Source organism: Vanellus vanellus, assembly GCF_965231255.1.
Source record: "Vanellus vanellus genome assembly, chromosome: 17".
Classification (NCBI taxonomy): Eukaryota; Metazoa; Chordata; class Aves; order Charadriiformes; family Charadriidae; genus Vanellus; species Vanellus vanellus.
This window is the reverse complement of record NC_138922.1, coordinates 12,569,024-12,587,079: the sequence shown is the minus strand read 5'-3', so window position 1 is coordinate 12,587,079 and position 18,056 is coordinate 12,569,024. Positions and strand designations below refer to the sequence as shown.

Here is an 18,056-nt window from a genome sequence, read left to right as displayed (position 1 = left end):
TGGCATGCACGGCAGTGGTGGCCTCCAGCCCCGTCTGTCACTGAACCCAACCCCTTTGCAACGACTGAGTCTGGTTATAGCACAAAACACCCTGTGCCAGGCGGGACGTGCTCCATGCAATGGGCAGACCACCGGTCCTGCAGTAGTTTCATGCTCCACTTCACCTGGGGAAGTGGGTTTTAAAATGAAATTAAGCATCCGTATCAGTTTTTCTGATGCTCAAGATAGCACAGAGTCATATTTTCCATGAGAAACCTCAATTCCACAGGAAAGCAAGGGAGCAGTCTTGGTCTAAATGACAAGTCCAATCCAGTACCGCAACTTAATGCCATAAGAGAGAGAGAAGGGAGAAAAAAAACCCAACAAAACAGCAACCCTCAACCACAGGACCTCACAACATTCATGTCAGCCATAAAATACCACAGCATTGAGATACTCTGGAGAGGTGATCCAAGAACCTAATTCAATAGAAATGCACTCGCTTGCCAATGGGTATTAATGCTGCAACAGACGGAGCTGCTCCGGTGAACCTTTTTGATAAAAGGCCATTTGGCAAATATCAGAAATTTGCTTAAAATATATATGTATTTATTCAATAATATTAAAAAAAAAGGAAAAAGAGAAGCCATAAACCTCGGGCCTCCCTTTGTTTGAAACCAGTATTTGGGCAAACTGTGTGTAAATCAGATCTATATATAGTTTAACTTCATTACAGAGCCCAGCAAGAAATGCCACAGGAATTATTCATTGCTTACTACTCACGTTCAAAAGGTACATGGATTTCCAGCGTGTCTTGCAGCTGGAGAGCACCTCAAACCCTGGCACCTTCCCACCACAGAGGTCCTAACACTTCCGAGCACACAGCATGAGGTAGCAATGAGGCTGACCCCCTGGGTGGCATAATGCACGTCCTAGAAGTCATGGAGCCAGAGACACCAATGCCTGAGGAAATCCTGCAGCATTTTCCACCCTTAACCCAGAAGATCTTGCTGGTGGCACCGGACAGGGGTGGACATGTAGGGACAGGTAAGCATTTCGGTCAGGATCTTCAGGAATAACAAAGTTAGGCACCTTCCTGCCTTTAGCAAGCCATGAAATCAGGTGAGAGTAAAAAAGGGACTAGATGCTTATGGGAGTGAAACACTGACTTCCTAAGCTTTTTGCTGGCTATTAGGAGCACCAGGATCAATACTAGAAACTCGGGAGAGAGAGAGAGGCCATGAAGCTGTGGTGCCCTAGCAAAAAAATCCCACCACAGACCCTGTTCTTGCCAGCTCTAGCCCAGAGCTCTGCCTGAGCACACACCAGTGTCTGCGCTGCTGGGAGTTCATCAGCAGTTAAGTGCGTCTGACCTCAAAGCCCTACACTGCCTCGCGCTTCCCCCGTCGTAAGCCTTTATCAGCATTTTCCTCCTCAGTTATTCCTCTGTCCTAGACATGCTCACAGCAAACAGTCTCTAAGTAGCAGATGAAATTCAATAACCGGAATTATTAGTCACAGACTCGTCTCTGTCCCTAACATCCACGAATTACTCTGTCCAAAAAGTCTCCTGTCCAAGGCGCTGTGACAGTAAAGCCTAGCAGGCCGCTCAGCTCCCGCAGCCCATGTGGAGCATCCGTGGTGTATGCGTTTCACTTAGGCGTTTGAAGCCATCACACAAAACCAAGAAGAAGATTTTATCCTCGCTAACTGACTCTTCACAGCCTCGTTCTTGTCCCTTAGCAAATTTGTTAACTGCTTTTACGTATTTTTCTCCCTTGATCTGACTGGAATAGCACCTGAATGACATTTCAAAGAGCACCTCTGATTTACAGTTACTCTCCCAAGACCCTGAAGTGCCATGATTCTTACATCTGTTATGAAAATAGAGATGTTAAGTATCCCAAATCACCAGACACTATTGGAAACCCTGTCCTCAGCATCTCATTGTAATGCATCTCAGCTCTGAACCACTACGCTGCTTAAACACAGGCACACTCACCATAAGCTCTGGGTATGTTGGCCGTTCTTTGGAATTCTTCTTCAAGCTTTAATGAAAAAAGAAGAAAAATTTTAAAAGTTACATTCTGTATGCAATTTAAGCAAGGCCATAAAATTACACCATGACAAAAGCAAGGTTTCAAGTCCCTGTAGAGTAAGTTCAACAACTCATCTGTATGTTAAGCTTAGGTCTTGAGGACAGCTACAGCCAACGCAGCCTGCAGATGTGCCCTGTGTGGTACACAGTGCTGGGTACACACAAGCGCAGTGAGCCCAATCAAGGTCAAACAAGAGATCTGGAGACACCATATACACCAGTCAACACACAGTCAACACACTGCCTGTTGCTGGGAGCCAGGTACAATTGGTTTTTTGGGTACTATCCAGTAGGCCAGTGTCTAAGGGAATGGATACAGCCTCCAACCTCTGATTGGGAGCAGTGACCAAGTGGTTCTGAAGCACGTGTACAACTATTTGTTTATCACCATGCTGTTATCAGCAGGGACGGTTACATGGGACATCCTTTTTTTCTCCTCTCCTACAACAGATGGCTCTGGAGGGTTGTAGCTGGAAGTTATTTTGGTTTCCCTCCAGCAAAAAATAGTTTTTAAAAGACAGGACGTAATCTCTACTCACTTCCTGACAGTGCATTTAGGGGAAAGACGCTTGGAGCAACTTGAAAAGATCTTCACACACGTACACGTCGGTGGCGGGGAAAAGGTGTCACACTGAGCAAAACAAAAGTGAGAACCTCGGTGATGATAAGTTGCTCCTCTGCTGGGATTTGCCGGAGCCCAGAGGAAGCGGAGGACACACACTGAATAGATATTTCCTGCTTGCTGTGTGTAGCGGGCTCATGTTTAGTGTCATGTTGTGAATGAACAGAGGAACCTAGTAACGATACGTGCCAATATTGCCGAACTAAAGGTACGGGATGTGTCACATCCTCTGAGCTCAAAAGCAGCCCAAGCTGAGATGCTAAGGTGAATTTGAAGGTTAGGTGTGTTCAGAAGCAGGACATATAATCCTCCTAATTTAGTCTCTCTACAAACAAAAACCTTGTTCCAGGTTACTAATACCAGGAAATCTGGTGACAAGTTACTGAAATCAATGTAAATCTTCAGGAATGGAGAGCCATATTTGGATCTGATCCTGACTCAGACACCCCAGGAACTTCCCTGCAGCGGCTACAGGTAGATCAGCCTTTCGCTGCCCCAGGCAGTGGATGGTGTGGCTCATTCTGTGACCTCTTGAATTTGAGATAGGCCTAAGGTAGGCCGCTCTCAACACACTCAGTTCATGTGACCTGGTTTGGTGTCAGAAGAAATTCTCAAGATTCCAACAACACAAAACTAGTGTAATCCGCAGCCAAAGCTCACTCTTCCAAGTCCACGCCACTCCACTGGTGTTGAGGGATCTTTAATGATCCTGGAGGATCAGATTTGCAAAGAGAGGAACCGCCATGTGCTCCCCAAAGCATGAGTTCGAAGACATGAGTGCTGCTCAGCGGGGTCATTCTTCTCACTGCGACCATCATGAACGGCTGTGGATATCTTACTCCTAAATCAGCCCACGGCTATAGCTGCAAGACAGCGTGCTTGCAAAAGCAAAATATTCAGTGGGAACAACAGCCTGCCTGGCACAAACAAGCAACTTTGCAATAACAAGTAGCGAGCCAGCAGCATGGGAGAAAGGCAGCCGGCCCAAAATCTCAGCGTGGGCCTTGCAGAAACGGTGGGCATTCTGTGAGAGGGTTTTTCCAAGCCAGATCCCACCTCTGATAGACACAGAGCAGTGTGGGCATGGGCAGGTATTCCCCCAGCGCGGGTCGGTGGAGAAGCGTGCAGCTGAATCACAGAGACCTCGAAAACATGTTTGAACAAGACACCAAAGAATCTGAGTGTCAGTACTTAAAGTCCCTGGGCAGGAGTGGCTGATAATCCCCTTCCTGGGTCACAACAGAGCCGGCCGGGCTCCAGGCCCTGATGCTGGCAGCTCGGGAACAGTCTCACATTTCTGTATTTGTCGATCTGCCGTCCTTTCTTGGCTACCATGCAAACCCACCATCCACCTGCCAAGTTGGCAAGCAGCGGATGGCACTGCAGCGCCTGGAAAATAAAAACGCCTCCCAGGCGGTTTCCAGGGAAGCTGGAGGGAGAAGCAGTCAGGAGCCGCGGGGCCGCCGCCAGCTCTCTTTGAACCATACGCCGAGGGCAGCTGTGAGTCTCCTCGGGCGCGGGGAGAGCCTGTGCTTTTATGCAGCTCTCGCAACCTCCAGACAGCGCGCATCTGCTCCAGCCCTTTTCCTACACCACAGCCAAACTCTCCCGCTGCTTCCAGCTCCAAGTCCCATGGAAAGCAGCACAGCAGCCGGAGGGCCCCGGTAGCGGGACGGATGCCGACGGGGGCCATCGTGGGGTGAACAGCCCCTGTCCTCAGAGCCATGTCCCCCTGGGAGCAGGAGGCAGGAGGACGCAGCCATGAGGGGACGTGAGGGGCCTGGTGGACCTGCCTGTCCACACCTGCCCGTGCTGCCGGCCCGGCCACAGACACCCTGTGCTGTTGATGTTGGGGCAATCGGACTGAGAAAGCATCCTCAATCCCTTCCTCCTGTGTGTACCCCCAAGCGTGTTCCTCGCCACCTCAGGCGGGGAAGACCCCCACAGCTGCCATCACCGACACTCTGACAAAGGGTGCGCCTCACCTGCACAGCGCTAGGCCCCAGCCCAGCCCTCACGGCTCAGCGAGGGCATGAAGTCCCGTCCCTTCCCTTGTTTTGTTCAAAAATTTGGGTTGTACCCCACAGAGACGCCTGTGGGGACGGGGACGGAGGACGCCACCGGTGCCTGCCCTCCTCAGCCTCCCCACAGCATGGCGGAGGGGAGCCGGGCCAGGGTGAGGGGGATCATGGTGAGCGGGGCCGAGGGGTTGTTTTACCATTGCGAGGTAAAATCGACGAACTCTGCCGAGAACTTCTCTGCCGGCAGCTGCGGCGACGGCTCCTCCACCACCTGCTTGAGCTGCTGAAAGGGCGTCCCCCAGGAGTCGTAGGGAAAGCGCAGGATGGCCAGCTCGATCTGGGGAGACAGAGCCCTTGCCTCAGGCATGGCGGGCGGCCGCCCCACGGCTCACCTTCCCACCCCACAGATTTCAGAGTCCCATCTGCCCACCCAGGGGTCTGCTTTTTGAGGCCCCGCACAAACACGTGGCATTTCCTCACCCTACCCGGCCACAACGTCTTGCTTAACCTCCCCCAGCAAAAGGTGCAGGCCTGAGGAGAGCCGGCAGTCTCCATTCCCAATCCTCCGTTAACCCCCGTGTCAGACAGCGCTCGGGAAAGGTCAGAAGTTAAAAAACAACCCCACGTCGCAAAGGGCAACTGCGCCATAAAACGATTCTGCGAGCAGATGGATTCCCCCTAAACGCTGCGTGGGAGACGCCACCCATCCCTCCTCTTCTGAGGGGGACTTTGCTAATTGCGAAGCGCCGGGAGTATATTTTTTTCGTGTGTGCTTGAAATCCAACCTGCTCCAAGGCGACAGACGTGCGGCGCCGGACGCCCTCGCCTTAGCCCATGCTGCCATCTCCCGGCAGCCCACGGCCACCGCAGCAGGGTGGTCCCCACCAGGGTGACACCCCACCACTGCCACTGAAGACAGCAAGCAGTTGTCTAAACAGCTCCATCCTCCTTCCCTTCGACCCTGCAGCATGCTCCCTGTTACCCTCAGACCTGCATTCCCATTCCCACCCCACCACCTTCCCAGGGAACCAGTGCCACCGGTGTGAAAGAGGCTATGGGGAGGAAAATGAATCCATAAGCGATGCTCAACCCTCCCGGCATCGCTGCAAGCCCCCAGGTCACCCTACCATAGTGATCCCCAGGCTCCAGATATCAGATTTGACGCTGTACCCCTTCTGGTTCAGCTCCGGGTTAATTCTTTCAGGCTGCGAACAGAGACAAAGGCGGTTGAGGAACGGGGATGGCCCCAGTGTGATCCCCACACCCAAGGCTCACCAACCTCAGGTGGGTCTTTCATGGTGGCAGGCCAGGACCGCTTAGCCCATGCCACCAGCTTGCTCCCTTGGTTGTCATGGGGACAGATCTGGTCCCACACCCTTGCCGGTAAGGGCAGGCAGTGAAATGGGTCACCAGAAGCAGATGGTACCTGCACGAGGGATTGGGGTGGTGGGGCCAACCCAGCACATCTGGCACGCAGGGGGTGACAAGCCCCAATTCTCCAGGACCGTTTTCACCCTGTGCAAGTGCTCCACAGACAGCGAACCCTGAACAGCAGCTCCTGGAAGGAGTCTGAAGGACCCACTCCCTGGGGACTGTTTTTCCTCCCAGATGGAAAGTACTATTGTTGCCACAGGGCAAATAGCAAAAAATGCAACTCAGAGTAATGGCTGAACCTTCCCCAAGGTCACAGGGAGGTGACAAGGCAGCAGGACGCTGTGCCTAGGAGATCTGATCTGACCCATGAGATCCCTGTGCCCTCTCTGCCCCTTTGCAAGTAACTTCAGGGATACGTCTTCCAAAAGGAGTCCCCAGGACACATGCCGGAGGCTGATCCTTCCCCCTTTAGGATGAGCCGGTGCCCAGGCTCATGTTCCTCTGGCTGTCCTGCAGCAGCTTTCACACGCAGCTTCTCCGCGGCTCAACTTACAGCCATGTAGGGTTTGCATCCTGCATCCATGGTTTTAGCAACCGAGTCAACGAGGTAACCGCTAATTCCAAAATCACACATTTTCACCTGCCCCTGCGTATTGATCAACACGTTAGAGGGCTTTACATCTGCAAGAAGGAACACATACCACAGTCACTGTCGCGCATAGGTGGCTGTGCCAAGCCAAAAAAAGCCAAAGAGCTTTCTATCAGCAGAGGGCACCAGAGGTGGCCGTGCAAAGCCCTGTGCTTTGTGCATGCCAGGAACCCGGCTGGCTGCAGCTATGCAAGTTCAGGTGACGGTCTCATGGGCCTGTCATATGTCCTGCAAGCGTCCCTGCACTTGCAGACTCCTCTCCCTGATTTGGGGAGGTTTGGGAGGTGACCCTGCACGTAGCCATTGTACGCCACCGCACCGGGGATGGCCACGGACATCAGAGGGCTCCCAAGGGAACAGCTCAGCGGGGCTGGGGGCATCTCCAGAGGATGTCTGTGAACACCTGGAGCTCTGGCAAGTCCCCATCTGGAGCTGGTCTCACACCGGCACAAGGGAAAACCCATGGGGAAAGGATGAGGGGGTGGGCAAGGGTGAAGAGGAGCAGGGGTTGCAGGGGAAGGGAGGGGAGCAGTAAACTAACACGAGGATCAGGATTTCAGCAATGCCCTCTGATTTTAAGGATGGCAAGCTTGAAGGCAATGTGAACAGCAGCAGGCGTGTGGGTGCTCCACACCTTATGGAAATCAGGCCAGTGTCTCATCTATTTATTACTGCCAGATTTATCTGCTTCCCATCACGGCCTTATAATCCTTGGTGCAGTCACACTTGCATCACTGTCATGAAGGCAGTTACAATAACCATCAGAAAGGGAAATTAAGGGACAGAAAGAAGCTAGTAAGTGATATCCATGAGAGCACGGAGGTGCTTTCCTGTACTTCAGGCAACCGCTCTCTGTGAGGCTAATCCCAGGTGAAACCTCAGCACAGCACCAGTAGCGCAGGCTGCCCTGTTTTCTCTTGTCCCAGCACCCATCCTCCAAAGGGAGCAATCCTTTCCCACCCAGAAATAAGAGGTCTCTTCCGCACGAAGCTCCTCTGTCTATGTGTGATAAACTATTAAACAGAAGAGCTGAAACACCATCCGAAAGAGGCCAGAAGCTGCTTTGGAGTCCTGCTTATTAGAATTGGGTGGTTTATAGTTCCATAACATCTGCTCTCTAATCAGCATTTTGCAATCAAAAGCTTCAGGTATCTGAGATCCTCACCCATCTGTTACTATGCTGAAATAAGACAATTTTCAGTGGAAATCAAACAAGTAAACAGAAATCCAGAAGCCAAGCAGCATTTTCCACCTACTGTAAATGATACAGAAGGCAGAAACTCAACCCCCAGCCACATGCAGAATGTACAAAATGTGACTGCCTGCTAGAGCTGAACCCTGTTCGCTTCAGATGCTCCTTTCCCCAGAAGTCACACACTCCAGAGGGGGCTTTTTCCTCCTCATGACAAATTGAAAATGACCCTTTAAAAATAAAGGTGTCAAGCAGCAACATTGCAAATTTCTTTCTTTCTTTGTGGCATCTCTGAGATGCTCTAGAGGGGAAAATGTCAGAAGAGTTTAAGGAGGGTATTCATGACCTCACTTGAGGCTATTTTAGGTATAAAACTATCCTGCCCCACCAGTGCTCAGGGTAGCTCACAGAAGGGGATGGTTAGATCACTGCATGAGGCTTCACGCTGGCATGGAGCCGCCTCTCACTGCACATCAACGCGGAGCCATCAAGCTAGGGGAGAAGCCTTCGCAAAGCCTGATCCGAAGCCCACCAAGGTCAGAAGAAAAAGTCTGTTTAAATTTTGCAGAGGTGTTGATACAGACCATGGATTTAGACCGCGCATTAGGGAAATGCAGCCCAGGGGCAATCAGCCCTCTCTCTGCCAGCACAAACAGGCTGGAGCTCGCTTCTCCTCCCCCTCGGGGAAACGCTGGGACCAGCACGCAGTTTTTAAAGAGCAAACCAGCAGACGTTTCCTCTGACTAGGTTTTGCTAGTCATGAGATGCTGGGGAATGTTTTTGCTGTCAAAGGCCCATTTTATCTCGGGTATTTTGGGAGCCCTGTGCCTAGCCACAAGGCCAGCCCTTGCAAGGTCGAGAGCGCGCGGCGCAGGGCAGACAGACACCAGCATGGTCATGGCTGTGTGCCGGGCACTTACCTCTGTGGATCACGGAGAGCTTACTGTGTAGATGTTCTAGTGCTTTTACGATCTGAAACAACAAATCTGGAGTGAATCACAGCTGGCAACACCAGGATGAGGAGGAAATGCTATCTGGCTTCACCTGCCCCATCCTCACCAGACCTCCCCTTGGAGGGAAGGAACTACATCTCCCACGAATCCTGCACCCTCACAGCAGCCCGAGGTGACAGTGGGTACCCAGGGATCTCCCAGGGGCACCAGGACCTGAATCATAGAATCATAGAATCACAGAATCATAGAATCATAGAATGGTTCGGGTTGGAAGGGACCTTGAAGATCATCTAGTTTCAAACCCCCTGCCCTGGGCAGGGACACCTCCCCCCAGCCCAGGTTGCTCCCAGCCCCGTCCAACCTGTCCTTGAACACCTCCAGGGATGGGGCAACCACAGCTTCTTGGGGCAACCTGCGTCAGGGGCTCACAGCCCTTACAGTGAAAAATTTCTTCCTAATATCTCATCTAAATCTCCCCTCTTCCACTTTGAAGCCATTCCCCCTCATCTTATCATAGAATTATAGAATGAAAAGGGCAAAGGAGCTGCAGGGCCCTCCCCACATCTAACGCTAATTACGTATACAGGCACGTTTGGGGTATTTATGCTTTATATATAACATCATCTCAGACAAAATACTGGAAACCAGGTAAGAATGTTCACATGGGCTGGCCCATGGACCATGCTCTTCCTGGTGCCAATGCAGCAGGGAGACTGCGTCACACAGGCCTTGGTTTAGAAGAGAAATACCCTTTCCCCTCCCTCCTTGCTCCGGCAATACTCACAGAGACGGCTATTTTCCCCAAGATGTCCTCAGGAATCGTCAGGCCTTTGTCAATGACGTGTTTGTAGAACTTGTCCAGTGAGGTATCCATCAGCTCCATACAAATCCAAACGTCTCCCTGGAGGATAAAGAAAGTAAATATCTGCCCACTGGAATGAAGCATCCTTTCCTTTCATGCGCAAAGGTCTTCTTTGGCACTTGCCTTTTGCTGGCCTGTTTGCCTCTTCCCTGTCTTTTAAAAGTCATCCAACAAAACTGTACGGGGCCTTCTCTTTCCCTCCTCCCCAGCTGGAATGAAGTGCTGTCCACTACCATTTAGGGTGTATTTTCTGCTGTCTTTTCCCAAAGCAGAGTCCCAGTGATTTAGGCGTCCCGAAAGTTACTGGGACTGAGGTTCCCTACATGCTCAGGTCACTGCAAATGCTCAGCCAGGAAAAGTTCAGCTCTGCAGAGCTATGCTTAAAACCCTTCAATAAATCTTGCCCTTCAGAGCTTTCCACATTTTTCCTCCATGTGGCTTTCTCATTGCAAGTCAGGACAATATTAACACTAACGGATCAGGCTGTGAGTCGGTTGTCCCCATCACTCAAACCCACCACCAAGCTCCAGGGTCTGGGCACAGGGGCCTCGCACATTCCTGGCACCGGGGCCTGGCTGCCCTCGGAGCCTCCTCGCATGGGACCGCATCCCTCCTCGCTCACCAAGAAGTAACTGTATGCGACAGATCCTTAGGCTGGGATTGAGCACATCCACATCGTACCAAGTCTCCATGTCTAGATGGAGATTAAACCCCTCGCACTTGGAGGGATTCTCCCAGGAGCAGTGCGGCTGATCTCCAGGATGCCATACCTCTCGGAAAAGCGCCCCATAAAACGTGACAGTGAAGGGGCAATCTACTGTCCTCATGGAGATATCCAGATCCATCAACAACCTCTTCTGCTCCTGACTGTTCACTGTGGCTCGGATCCGCTGGAAGACAAAGCGTTTTAGCATTGGCTGTCAGCACCTCTGTACCACACTGCTGCCGCTGCAGAGGACTCACCACAGCCATACCCGTGCTGGCCGCAGTGCCTTGACATCACACCTTTACCCTTTTATCACACCTCTCTGTATTACCCTTTTCTCGTATCTCTTTGTCATAGGCACGTGACAAGCCCAGTACCCACAGCAGGAGCGCCCTGGTGCCACCAAAGGCAATGCTGGATGAAGGGATCTTCTCACCTCAGCCCAAGCTGCAGCTGATTTTGCTCCTCCCTGCAAATGCCACTTGTTTTGCATCAGCCAAAAGTCACCGCGGCTTGGGAGAGGAGAAAGGAGCAGGAAATCAAACTCTAGGCTGGTGGAAGCCCATGATTTTCAGAGCTGCAGTGGACATCTATTTACATCAGCAGACTTTGGTCACGAGAGAGGGCTCCAGCTCGGCAGCCAGAGCCCATGTGCTCCCCATGGCGTCGGAAAATGGACAATTCCCGGTCTCCAAGGGAAGAGATGTCATTTATGTGAAACACCTGGAGACCCTCAGCTGGGAAGCACCACAAAGGGGCATGACACAGCCTGACACTGGTCACACACGTATTCCAGGCTCCTTGGCCAAAGCTACTCGAGGTCAGTAATGTGATATAGAATTAAATTCAGCATTGCAGACGCAAGTAATAGCCTGAATGTTCCTGCCATACCCTCTGCAGATCTTCCATCATACTCAGAGAGGTTTTTTGCAGTTTGCTGAACACCAAAGCATACAAGAAGACTAAATGCAGAGCACAGAGGCCCTGAGACACATCCCAGCGTCCACAGCAAAGTCTATCCACAACTGAGGAGCTAAGAATTTTCTTTCAGTTTGCTCATAGCTTCCAGCTCTGCACCTTTTTTTTCTTTTTTCTTATTGTGAAAGGAAACTTGAGCTAAAATTCAGCCAAGCAAAAATTGGTCCTTCCCAAAATACAACTTTTCCCATGACTATTTCCCTAAGCTGCAAGCTTATGAGTCTAAACTGTTGTTTAGAAACTTTTGTTTTGAAATTTTTTTTGTTTGTTTTTAAACTTTTCATAATAGCACCTACAAGCCTGTCACGAATCAAGATCCCAGCGTAGCAGACAAAATGTGAAAATCTCAACAAAAATTTCCTGTTCCAAAGAGCCTAAAAAAGTCCCAGCTGAAGAAAATCATCTTATGCAATTAAGTTTACAGTACGCTCTTCTTTACAACTAGTGTGCAGAGCCCTGAATCTGAGGGCATTCCTACATTACAAAAAAAAAGATGTGTATTTAAAAAAATGATGGCAAGCAGCCTGTAAAATCCTAGCGAAAACAGGAATATTGCAGACATAGACAAACAATATGTTTGTATGCACCACAATGCTGGAAACACATTGAGCATCATACTTTCAAAACACACCCCTTTTCACGGTTAAACGGCCCAAATCTACCTTGGCACTCTTTGTCCTTGTATAGAAAGAGGATTCCATAAGGAAAGAAGTCGGTCCCGGTAAAGGCATGCGTCAGAACAAGCGAGATTAGAAATGTGCATGAACGAGAGCGCAGAGGGTGTCCCCACACAACGATACAGACAGAAAGCACCTCGGGAGGCTCACTCTACCTTCACTGCCATGATCTGCCCGCTAGGCATGTGTCGCATCTTCTCCACCACCCCGTACGCACCTCGTCCCAGCTCGGAGATGGGCTCCAGGTCATCGGCTTTCACCTCAAAGTTCTGCGGGGGAAAAAAAACATCAGCGCCAAAGCGGCCGCTGCACGTACGTGCTATGCAAGGAGCGAAACGCCCCGAAAATCTAGCCCTGCTTGGCACATAAATTCACCTCTGTGCACCCCCCTCCCTATCTGTGTTCATGAGGCTTGGAAAAAAAATCATGGTCCTCAGGAGCTGTCAGGAGGATTAACTCCTGTGCAGTAATTAGCAGAGTTCTGAAAAGGACGTGCCTCGTAACAGCATGAGCGGGGAGCCCGTGTTGATGAGCATCCCGAGCAGGGCGGGCGCAGGAACGACCGCTCCTTCGGTCCTTCGCTCCCCGCTGCCACCCGCACCCGAATGGCCCTCCCGGCCACCTTTAGCTGCCAGCACTTCCAGCTTCTTCATCCTCTAAGGGCTGGGATGGAAAAGGCCATGGCAGCCTCTCCCGTAGGAATCACCTTCGGTCTTTTACTCCTTTTTTTTTCCTTCCATCCTCCTCCTCCCACAATCATGGAAATTTCTCCAGTTTTTTTTTTTTTTTTTTTTTTTTTAAGGCCTGTAAAAGCTTATTTCTTCAGACCTGTAGATGGGCCAAATACCAGCTGAATGTGCCCCATTTTTAAACCACAGAGGATTTATTTTGTCTAGCATTCGAGATCTCTTTCTCCTGGCCTTACACAAAGGACAACTTTGTTTGGAGCCCTGCATTCTAACCTGCCCTTCTCCTTTCTGCCACGATATTGTGCAGCAGCTCTATTTTTTGGTTATTATTATTTTTGGATGTTTAAAATATGCCTTTGCTACTAAAACCAGCCATTCTGTTTGCTGAACGCACAACCACATCAGTCAATCATCCTACAGAAAGAAGCGGGTTATAATGAACTGATTCACAGTGCATAATCCCACACTGCTTTTTGCCGGCACAGCAGAAAAAAAGAGAGAAAAAAAAACCCCTACAGCCTGAAACGTGCCGGCTGGGGACGCCACGGCGTGCAGGGCCATACACTGTGTTACTGTGAGCTCGGGCGCCCGGTCACTCACCGGCAGCTACGCCACCTGCAAAAGGAGCCCTGACGAACACTTTTGTGTTAACGGCAGAGATTTAAGCATCTCTGACTGCCTGACGCTGCTCCCGCTGTTCAACAGGACCCTTTCCAAAAAAGCATTGGGACTCTCTCAAGGCCACTCTTAAACTTAGCAGCAAAGTTTAAAGGGAGAGGAGGGAAAGCGGCTTTCCCTAAGGATCAGGGGTGAGTGTGGAAAGGCGGGTGGAAGAGGGAGCACATCCTAAAGGAACTTGGCTGGAGTGGGGCCAGAGGAGGGCCACGAAGATGCTGGGAGGGCTGGAGCCCTACTCCTATGAGGACAGGCGGAGAGAGTTGGGGGGGGTCAGCCTGGAGAAGAGAAGGCTCCGGGGACACCTTAGAGCTCCTTCCAGTGCCTAAAGGGGCTCCAGGAGAGCTGGGGAGGGAGTTTTTACACGGACATGGAGTGACAGGATGAGGGGGAATGGCTTCACACTGGAAGAGGACAGATTTAGATGATATATTGGGAAGAAATTTTTCCCTGTGCGGGCGGTGAGCCCCTGGCGCAGGGTGCCCCGAGGAGCTGTGGCTGCCCCATCCCTGGGGGTGTTCAAGGCCGGGTTGGACGGGGCTGGGAGCACCCTGGGCTGGGGGGAGGTGGCCCTGCCCAGGGCAGGGGGTGGGACTGGATGGTCTTCAAGGTCCCTTCCGACCCAAACCATTCTGTGATTCCATGAAACAGGTACCAGATCTATGGGAAGTGCAAGCCAGCCCCTCCGAGATAGCCACCTATCTGCAGCCATAAAAAAGACCGAGCTCCGAGTTTTACAAGTGCATTTCTCTTTGCACCATCCAACATGGGCTCTCTGCCTCCGTGCATGGAGCCTTTTTGGAGCGCTTGGGCTTTTCCTCGTCCCTGGGACGGCGGGGGAGAAATGATTTTCTTGGAACGGGCGCTTGCTCTAGCAGCAGGCATTTTCTCTGCCTCGGTGCTGCATCATTTTGCTCCAGAGGCATCTCACACTCTTTCCACCTTCCAGCCCCCGCTCCATGCCAGGGAAAATACAAAATATGAAATGAAAGAAAAGCGTCCAAAGATAGACATTCTAAAACACTAGTGGATTAGCATTTCACTTCATAAATTAACTCGCTGACACCGAGGCCTATCTTTTGCGCCTCATAAATTTATTGCCCAGCTTTAAAGTGCTTTTATGAATGCTGCTGTGCCGTTTTCTCCTATCAAAATAGCTGTCCTCAGTTTTTCCCTGCTATTTTTTTTTTTTTTAGAACATCAGGTGGACTGGTTTCCGTGCTGTCAGAAGGATTTGCTTCCAGGACAGGAAGACCTACCCTAAGTTAGACTCTGGAGGAGATGGCCTTCAATATTAGCAAAGGGAAATACTTTGATGAAGGCTTTAAATCAGCAAAAGAACTGCAAAGGAGAGTAAAACCTGCTGTTAGCAATCCCCTTGTTTTATAATCATTATTTCCAGGGGATTAGCTGCACCTTATTGAGGCAAGGAAGGAACTTCCAAGGTGGAAAACATGAAGGGGACCCAGGTGTCATGGGATGGAAAGGGCGAGCGTTTGGGGGCATGTTCATCAGAGCGGTGACAACCAGTAGGTCACACTGCAGCTGGCCATGAGGCCATCGGTCCCACGGGACGTGTCTGTCCCATGCAGACAGCCCTTGTTGGAGAAGCACAAACACCAGATGCTAGTCGGCTGGAGGTGGCTGGAGGTGGCTGTCAGGGCTCCCACAAGCCCGGGCTGACTCTTCTTAGTGCTTTTTTCATCAAGCAACTGCCTTCCATTTCAAGCAAAATGGGCTATGTTTTTTTTTTAATAGCCGGTGTTTATTAATCTGCCCTTTTCTGGGGGGCTGAAGTTAAGCAATCCCACGAGCAGCCCGCCTGGACGAGCAGCCAGAACCACAGCAGCCAGCCCAGGAATGGTCGCCTGTCCCCAGAGGTCTTCTTCTCACCATAACTCCTAGCCTTACCTCCTCGCCAATAGAGATGCAGGCTTTGGAGTCTAGATCTCTGGGTGGCCTGCAGGAGAGAAAAGCGAAAAGATGTGAAATGTTCTTTTACAAAGATCAGTTTTCCTTCAATGAGTCAATACAACCCCCGTGGTCCCCCAGGCCATCCCCTCGCACCCCCAGGCCAGCAGCCCTCACAGCCCCGAGCAGCCAAAGCAGTCTCCCACCTTTGCAGGATCAATAGATACAGCCAAGATCCACAAAGTCACCCCAAAAAGGGGTCAGGAAAGAAGCTGCTGGAGTTGGCATTTCTAACATCTAACTTCCCCGTGCAGGAACCCAGAGAGGTTCACTGCGAAAGGCAAGCCAGGTGGCAAGCGCCAAATCTCTGCCAGCCTGTATGAAAAATGGATTGAACGCACATAAAGGTCTAAACCCACTGTAAATGATTACCTAAGTCACACAGCACGGGTTAACAGGCTAATAAAAGTCAATCCTCAAGGAAGCAAAGGAGGCCAAGCAGGCTGGAGTTGCACAAACTGTCTTAAAAACATAAGTTTTTCTTATGCGAGGCCGAGTACGGAGGGAAGGGGATGCGTTTTTATGCCTCGATCAAATGCATGTTACTCGAACTGGGTGGCAGAAGTGCCACATCGGTTAAAACTGGGTGCCCATTCTGCTTTTTCCTTTTCACGGGCACATCGTGAAGACATGAGACATGGGGAGCAGTGATGGACTGAGACCCCCTGCTTGTACCTGGGGCTACATGAGAAATACCAGGGCTGTTAAGTTATTAACCTCCCTAATGGTGCCAACATCAACCCAGGCGTTCTGCCCCTGTTCCTCGTGGTCCTCCCGTGTTCCTCCCCTCGTCCCAGACCTGCAAGCAGGAGCCCCGGGTGCTGGCCGTGACCGGCCGCCGGCCCCTGGCCGCGACAGCGCAGGCGCTCGCGGAGGCTGGAAGGCAGCTGGGGTTCGTGGTTTTCTTTTTATTCTCTCTTAGTGTTTGCAGACTTACGTGGAGCTTGTCTGTGGTTGCTCAAATGCTTCTTTAGGAATTTTCAGCCCAGGGTTTCTCTTCTTGCCTGCGAAAGAAGAAAGAGGCAGAATTAAAGAAAGGCTTTTTTTTTTTTTTTTTTTGCTGTTGTTGTTTTGGTTTGGTTTAATTTGCAAAACACAGCTTGTCTATATTTGTTGACCTTATTTAACATAAATGCCCGGCCGGGCTGGTGGTGTAGGCTCAGGGCACAGAGTTCAAAACATAAAGTGCCTTTGTTCAGTAACGCTTCATTTAGACCTGCAAGGTCTGGCTGCCAACTTGGTACAGAAAGCAGGCAAGAGCTCTGGCGCAGGCAGGCCATGTGAAAATGCAAAGAGAAAGGTATTTCTCCTTCGTCAGCCCTACCCACGTAGGATCCCTTAAAATGTTTCTTAGATTTTAAACCGTTCCAGATACATAACTGTGAACCCTGGCAGGATTAAGGCTTTTTACAATTGAATCTGAAAGTCCAGAACCGGATTGTGATTCTGTTTAAATGGCTGTTTCACCTCTCAGTCATTAAAGTTGTGCAAACCCAGCAAAAATAAAGCAGAATTAAGTTTGCAAGCTTCAAAGCCATTTGTTTCTGTCCACGCTGACCAGCCAAGCTTTTCTGAGCTGGATGAAGCTCAAGCTCTGAAGCAGTTCAAATGCAGGCTCTCCTGTAAAGGGGGTCCAAGCCGGCAGACACAAGAGCCAGGCAGGCTAGAGAAATACAAGAACCTTTTTATGACTAAACACATACAGCCACATTTCAGCACGGGGATTTGAATTCATGGATAAAATAACCCGAAAACATCAGTCATGTCACCAAAACCCCAAAGTAAACATCTGGCTGTTTGGCTGGGTAATAAAATCTCTGGTCCCCCAAAAACAGCACAAGCATCTAATTTAGGCGTTAAACATTTTTAACCTAATAATTTATATCAGTTACTGTCTTTCTTTTAAGCCTGAGTTTTACTCTCTCCTCCCAACGCTCTCTTTCAAACTTTACCTATGCATGTTGGAGTTTGTTTTTCCTCTTGACACAAACTCCCGTCAATAGATGTCTGTGCGTCCCAGTGCCGGAGGGGTGCTACATCAAAGCACAGGCACCCAGAACTTAAAATGACCTTTTTGAAGCAATTAGTCAATTCAGATTGCCAACCTTTCTTTTTTTTCTTTAATCATCTTGTTTTTTTTCCCTTGTCTGCTCCAAAAGACAGGATCGCGCTCACTCCTTTTGGCAAAGAGTCATTCCAGGATGGGACAGACTGTGACAACCCAGCTGACACCTCGTGGGAAAAGCATTTATTGGAAACCACTGTGCACACTTGCTATTGTTATTAGAAATCAACAGAGCTGCAAATTTACAAAAGGGGGGAAAAAAAAAAAAAGCAGCCAATTCTCTGCTCCAAGGAGCTTCCAGTCTAACGCAGAAAAGGCAAAATAAAAGCAGCAAGGTCACTCAGAAGCATGAAGAATAGCTCTCAGTTTTCGCAAGAGGTAAAAGCTGGTCTGTAAGGAAGTAAAAATTGTTGTAAAAACAAGTGGAGGAAATTCTACAGTTAGCAGAGCTGTTCTTTGACCCTTTTCCTTCTCGTTTTCTCGGTTGTACTACGAAGGCCGCTAGAAGGCACAGCCGAGGAGCAAGCCCTGCTGTGCAACATGCT

At 50.3% G+C, this 18,056-nt stretch overlaps 1 protein-coding gene across 1 annotated transcript in view; it reads right to left on the bottom strand.

Moving 5' to 3' along the window:
- MAP2K6 (mitogen-activated protein kinase kinase 6) overlaps positions 1-18,056 on the bottom strand; it is a gene marked incomplete at its 5' end in the record, with an annotated part of 58,979 nt that overhangs the window by 18,262 nt on the left and 22,661 nt on the right. Inside the window, 10 exons of the mRNA XM_082492141.1 lie at positions 1,982-2,027; positions 4,918-5,057; positions 5,848-5,925; positions 6,648-6,775; positions 8,856-8,907; positions 9,673-9,789; positions 10,521-10,640; positions 12,267-12,380; positions 15,387-15,435; positions 16,384-16,450. Of these exons, the coding sequence (XP_082348267.1) occupies positions 1,982-2,027; positions 4,918-5,057; positions 5,848-5,925; positions 6,648-6,775; positions 8,856-8,907; positions 9,673-9,789; positions 10,521-10,640; positions 12,267-12,380; positions 15,387-15,435; positions 16,384-16,450 (911 nt within the window). The remainder of the gene's footprint in view (positions 1-1,981; positions 2,028-4,917; positions 5,058-5,847; positions 5,926-6,647; positions 6,776-8,855; positions 8,908-9,672; positions 9,790-10,520; positions 10,641-12,266; positions 12,381-15,386; positions 15,436-16,383; positions 16,451-18,056) is intronic.